The sequence below is a fragment of the Puntigrus tetrazona genome, chromosome 19, assembly GCF_018831695.1.
Source record: "Puntigrus tetrazona isolate hp1 chromosome 19, ASM1883169v1, whole genome shotgun sequence".
In the NCBI taxonomy this organism is placed as follows: Eukaryota; Metazoa; Chordata; class Actinopteri; order Cypriniformes; family Cyprinidae; genus Puntigrus; species Puntigrus tetrazona.
In genome coordinates, this window is record NC_056717.1 from 15,211,060 (window position 1) to 15,217,686 (window position 6,627).

The 6,627-nt window shown below is 42.0% G+C and overlaps 1 protein-coding gene across 1 annotated transcript in view; it reads left to right on the forward strand.

Moving 5' to 3' along the window:
• The first annotated feature begins 107 nt into the window (after positions 1 to 107).
• LOC122323313 (exostosin-1c) overlaps positions 108 to 6,627 on the forward strand; it is a 15,517-nt gene continuing 8,997 nt past the window's right edge. Inside the window, exon 1 of the mRNA XM_043217059.1 lies at positions 108 to 1,370. Within this exon, the coding sequence (XP_043072994.1) occupies positions 433 to 1,370 (938 nt within the window). The 5' untranslated portion in view covers positions 108 to 432. The remainder of the gene's footprint in view (positions 1,371 to 6,627) is intronic.

Consider the following 6,627-nt stretch of genomic DNA (forward strand, 5'->3'; position numbering starts at 1 on the left):
TAATGTTTTCATGTGTTTGAATCTGTTGGGTGTTTGCGGATGGGATAAGAGTGTGTGTTCATGGCAATACTGATATAAATGAACAGAAGGCTGCGTACTGAAGTGTGTTGTTAATTTCTCTGCTAGGCTAACGCAGAGGGGATTCACTGAGCCATGCAGAGAGAAGGACTACCAAGAGAGGAGAAATTGCACTGCATCACTTCCAGCGGACGACAGCGGAGCACACACGTACTTCTGCCGCGTGGGCTTACCGTCCTCTGAACAGACAAGCCAAACGGAGAAAAAGAACGCATTCGTGTCACTGGTTGTCGCTGATGGACAAGTGGACACTGGTGCTATGCTGGAGCTTCGGCCCCTGCTGTCCATCCCGTCTCCCCCCTGCTGAAGCTCCCGGGACAGCCCTGGAGCACAGAGGGTGAGAGAGACGGCCTCATGCAGGCACGCAAGAAGTACGTGCTTCTGGGCCTGTGCACGTGCTGCTGGCTGCTGCTCTATTACTGGGGTGGCTTGCAGGAACGGCTGCTGGGTCTCATCACCCACAGGAGGGGGGAGGTGGCCAGGCCCTGGCCCAACTGGTTGGATCGGGACCTGCTCCCGGGTTACGCCGACCAGGCCGAGCTACAAAATGCCGGGGGTCCGGGTGACTCGCCAAGGCAGCGGCGGCAGTCGTGGGCCGGAATCTACAAGGACAGTCGCTGCAGGATGGACACCTGCTTTGACTTCGCCCGATGCCAAGGGCAGAGCGGCTTTCGGGTCTACATTTATCCGCCGGAGAAGGGCGAGCGGGTGTCCGAGAGTTACCGCAAGATCCTCACCTCCGTCGCAGAGTCGCGGTATTTCACGTCGGACCCTCGAGAAGCATGTTTGTTCGTGCTGGGCATCGACACGCTGGACAGGGACCAGCTTTCGACGCAGTTCATGCCCAACATGGACGAGCGAATTCGAGGTTACCCGCTCTGGAACGACGGGCGGAACCATGTCATCTTCAACCTTTATTCCGGAACCTGGCCCAACTACACCGAGGACTTGGGTTTTAACGTGGGCCAGGCTATCCTGGCCAAAGCAAGCCTGAATACGGAACACTTCCGACCGGGTTTTGACATTTCCATCCCTTTGTTCTCTAAAGAACACCCTCAGAAGGGTGGAGAGAGAGGCTGGTTAGTTCGCAACACCGTCCCGCCGAGACGGAAGTACTTGTTGATGTTTAAAGGTAAACGTTACTTGACGGGCATTGGCTCAGACACTCGCAACGCTTTGCATCACATCCACAATGGCAAGGACATTGTCTCCCTAACAACGTGCCGCCACGGCAAGGACTGGGAGAAGCACAAGGACGCTCGGTGTGACCATGACAACCAGGAGTATGAGAGGTAAGTCATGTAAATGAGCCAACAGGGAGTTTCTGTACTTAATAACATCAGGTTTTAGGAGAAATTATGGCCGTTATGAGATCAGTTTCGGTTTCAGTGACTCAATGGAGTTTGTCAGTTACACCCTGGGCTATGAACTCGGGTTCCTCTGTGTTAAATACAAGAAGCAGCTATCGGTTACCGCAGGGTGTGGGTTACTTATGTAATACGCGGCAAAGTGTCAAGAGTGAATAACGCTGAAAATGTATCAAGTGTTCTCTTGAGGATGACATATACGGGGTATTGTACGTCATTAATGTGTTTAAAGACATTTTAACTTGCTGATGTTAGTATAACTAGTCGTTATCAACGTTGCGTATTCAAGAAACATGAGCAGAATCAACTGCGACGAGATCCTTCGCTAAGACCCGCCTCCCTGGGTTTACTTAACATCAAATTTGAATGAATTGAAGATTCCCATGATTGTCAGTTAAATGTACTCTTAATGTGTTATTTTTACATAAACTAGAAGCATTTTTGAAGTATTATTTTAAGTTATGCACATATTATGCATGGCAACTTTGTTCTGTCATATTTTTATTATTATTTATTTATGTATTTTTACATTTACATTACATTTTTTTACACATCCAGTTCATTTCATAGACGTACATTAAAAAGAACAAAAAATAAGGCAGGGTTAGTAAGTGGATTTTAAGACAGGGCTTGGCTAAGATTAATTTACACAATTTTTCTTACAATTTACACTGAAATTTATTCTGCTCACATTTGTTCAGTGAGGCCCATTGTGTATATAAGAATGGAGGATAATTTTATATTATGAAGTATATGATGGTGAATAGTACATTCCACTATCTAGTCACAGCTGTTCTGCGAATCGAACCATAAAGCTTTAAGCATTTTTTTGTGCTTTTTCTAAATTGTTTTGTAACACATGCATGAGCCAGTGGAATTAAACAGATTTGGGTGGAGGGATACTGTAGAAGACATATGGGAAATGAAGGGAGGAGAACTAATACAGGACCACAAAACTACCACAGAGAATGTGTATCAAATCCACCGTGGGCCTTAAAGGAGCAGACGCAGCCAAGAAGAAACCGAAGAAATGGTCTCGAACAGTTGAACAGTGCTTCGGGCTTGTTTGCTTTTGGTTTGCGGTGGGGACAGAGCTCCACTCAGCAATGGATGAATGTGTTCATTTATTCCTCAAGATAGGTTGGGGGGCTCTCCCACGCAGGAACAAACTTAGCCATACTTGTTAGCAGTACAGGTGTTAGGTGGTCCGGGATACATGTGAGGAAGAAAAACATTTATGAAATCCTTTTTTCTACTGAAATGAACATGGCGGCTTGCGTCGTGGAGGTCTAAGATGGAAAATGTGTATTTTACACTGGCAGAGGTGATTGTGACTGCTAAGGAGTTGGTGGTGTGACCCAAATATTATATGGAGGTTTGAAAGTACAGTATATATTACGATAATGGTCAATCTGGCAAGAAAAGTCATCCCAAAATTATATTCATATATTGCATAAGATAGCATTGTGTCTGGCATTGGTAAAGAAACAGCTTTAAAGGGATAGTTCACCCAAAAATTTGAATCTGTCATTAATTACACACTCTCATGTTGTTTCATACCTAAATACATTTGTTCAACTTCGATACACAAATTAAGACTAATTAAGACAGCAACCAAACTAAAGACATTGTTCGAATAGTCCATATGAAATCAGTGGTTATCCCTTTTAACATTGTTATATTCATGAAATAACTAATATATAATAAATAGGACCGCATGAGCCATGTTTAAACTGAAGTAATAATATGCTGAAATAAGCAGAGTTCCACACTTGAGATCAGTTGAATTCTATATTAGTGTGGTAAACTGTGTAACTGTGTTTCTAATTTGTCGTTAGAGTTTAGAGTTGGTTATATTTATTTTAAACAGTAAAACAAATTGTTAGCTATTTTAATGTATTCAATGTGTTCAGTGTCACATGATCCCGCAGAAATCATTCTAATATGCTGATTTGCTGCTTAAGAAACGTCCGATAATATTATTATTACTAATGTTGAAAAAGCTGTGCTGCTGATTTTTGTAAAAACCACAATGCATTTTTTCAATTCAGTATTTTCCGATGAATAGAAAGGTAACAGTATTAATTTGAAATAGAAATCGTTTTTGACCAAGTCACTGCATTCTTCACAAATCTCTTTCAAAACTAAAAAATCTTAGCAACCTCAAACTTTTAAACACTAGTGTATACTGTATAATTATATGCAGCCTATATATAAACAATATAGTTAACGGTTGAGAAATTTCTGCTGCTCATACCGCCCAGCCCTCTGTGGCGTTTTCTGAGGGCGTCAGACCGAGAATATCATAAACTTGAGGGAAAATGTGAAGACGAGCGGCGACACAGCGAATTGGGTCTCTCTCGTATTTCACTGCTCTGGTTCCGCAAGGAAGCTAAGATGCCAAACTCAGAAATAGAACTTAGGAGGTTCTCTCAGGTTAATGATCACCAGCATCTGCTACCTCCACAGATTAACCTGAAGGCACACCGAGCACCCTACTGAACTCCACTGCCCAGGGTGGAGAGATAGAGGTGCTTCAGGAATGAGAGAGAGGAACTTGCTGCGACCAAATGGCCTACATTCATTCACTTTTCAGGGCCCTTAAATAAAGGGGGGTGGGAAGTTGAGGGGGGGGACTTGCATTGTACTGGGAATGTAAATGAGAAGGAGTGAGAGAGCTTGTGGGAAGAAAAATAGGGCAAGCTGTTTCGGGACAGTTTTGGGACACACACACACAGACGGAGGATTATACTGCAATACTGATTATACTCTCTTCAGTACCACCGTAGACTTCTGGGAAAGCATTAGAATGCGGTTGGATGTGTGTGTGTGTGTGTGTGTGTGCGTGTGTGTGTGAGTCTAAGAGTGTAATAGTAAAATGCGGTACCTTTCTTGACAGCTAACAAGGTCTCCATGACTACACTCCTACCATGTGCAAGACATTCGTACAGAAGAGGTCATTATTCTCGATTCTCAAGGAGAAAAGAAGAATAATGCGCTGCCTTTTTACATCTGCCATTGAAAATAAAACACAGCTACAGCAAAACACACTCTCCGGGCGTAAAATTACTATTTTTAGTTAATGCAAATGATCACAACCGCACTTAATGAACTTAATAAGGACCTTAACGACAGGCCTCTCATTCGTTCCGTGACCTTGTGTGTGTGCACAATCGTTGGCAGGATGCAATAAGAAACGCTACACCCCACTGTAATTAGGGGGATGTGAAATTGTACCCCTAGAGAGTGTGGTTTGTGTGGCTCGTGCACAAGCCAGCATAAACTAGGTTTATTTAGAACAAATAAAGAGAGAGGGAGAGGGCCGTCCATCTTTCTCTCTTGTCTTTTGTGCGCACACTTGTTTTTTTTTCCAAGATCTCTCATTTTCTCTCACCGGGCTTCTACCCTTCACCCCCTCCCCTCCTTACCTCACCACTCACCAATCCCTTGACCCTCTTTCCCCATCTATCCAGGCCAAGTGTTTTACATACACACACACATGCATTTGCTTATTGGCGCACACACTGAGGCATGCTAATTTGCTTTTCATGCATGGACACTTTTTTTTCTGTCCAGAATGCACCTCTGACACAGACATGCACACTTATCAGTGCGTGAAACATGTTCATTTTTGTCTTCATGACCAGGATAAAATCATATAAGGTAAAGGCCATGACCTACATTTCCCAAGATTCAGTGTAGGCTAATCCTAGAACCTGATAAAACTTATTTCTTACATCAGGCCAACTTAACTGTGTGTATGTATATATGTATGTATATATATCTATCTAATTATCTACGCTAGTTATGTATATAAATACAACCACATGAATGTATATATTTAAGAAAATTTATATTTAAGAAATATACTTANNNNTAAATATACACAGAACACATACATATGTTACATAAACAAACACTTTCAAATTCGTTCCATGTACTGATCTACCGGATCCGCTCTATTCAATATCGCCTACGCATTTTGTTATCTCACAGATTGTACCGCGGACCATTTGGAGCATAGTTGTTGGTAGATACCGTATTGTGTTGTGCGGTGTTAAACTAGGACATTGAGGGCTGTCAAACAGGAATCAAATTCTGCACCCGGTAGGCAGCTGTAGACATGCACATATCAACAATCGAACTGTCAAACTGACTCCGTCGATGTTCCTGGTGTGCAGCGAAGTTCTTCAAAGTGCAAGACATCCTGCCACATGTATTATATATAAGTTTAAAATCTGGCGAAATGCAGAGTTTACAAGCGGTCAAGATGTCACGTTTAAGTGCATGCCAGACAACGCACTCGTTCATCACACCACAGACGAATGCTGATTCCCCGAAGACCCATTACCAGCACGAGACATATCAGTAACGTACATGAAAATGTGTATTGTGTATATATTAGGTTTACAGCATTTTAAGGGGTAAAATAGAGTGTTATTTATAGCCTTCTGAAAACAAATCATTCAGTCAATCAGATTGGGTTCGGGAAGCGGGAAGTTCTTTTTCTCAAGGGCAAATGCACTCCATGTTAAATGGTGTGTGTGAATAGTAGCTCATAATTTTGGGCTCTAATCGGTGCTTTATCTCGCTTTGCAGAGGTGGATTTTGAGAGAATCCATCCGTATCACGTCTGTTATTATCTGTCTCCGCTGAAGCTGAATGCTTTTGAGGAAGCGTGGCTCTAAAAGTCCAGGAGACTGATGTGATGTAAAGAAGCATCCCGTACCCTCTTACCCTGTTTCTTCGCTTCCTATTATTTAAGGCAGGAAATGCCCGGGTTTCCTGTGGTTTACCTCTGATTGTACAAATAAACACACGACACGTTTCTACAATCACTCTGAACATAATCAGACTAGTTTCTGGAGTCCGTATTATGTAGTCCCTAGTGGAATCCATTGATTTTTTTCAGGGACATGGCGAGACATTGTGAAGACATTAGATTACTTTAGAAAAACAATGATCCTTTTTGCTTACCATAAAAATGCGTGTGACCTTAAAAAGCTTTTATTGACATATAAATTAGTGCTGTCAAATGATTAATGGCATCCAAATTTTACATTTTTAATTTACATAACATATGTGTCTGCACTGTTTATTTATTATTTAAATATTAAAACACACACAGTATATAATATATTATATCTTGAAAGTATTTACATGTAAATACATTTATATATTT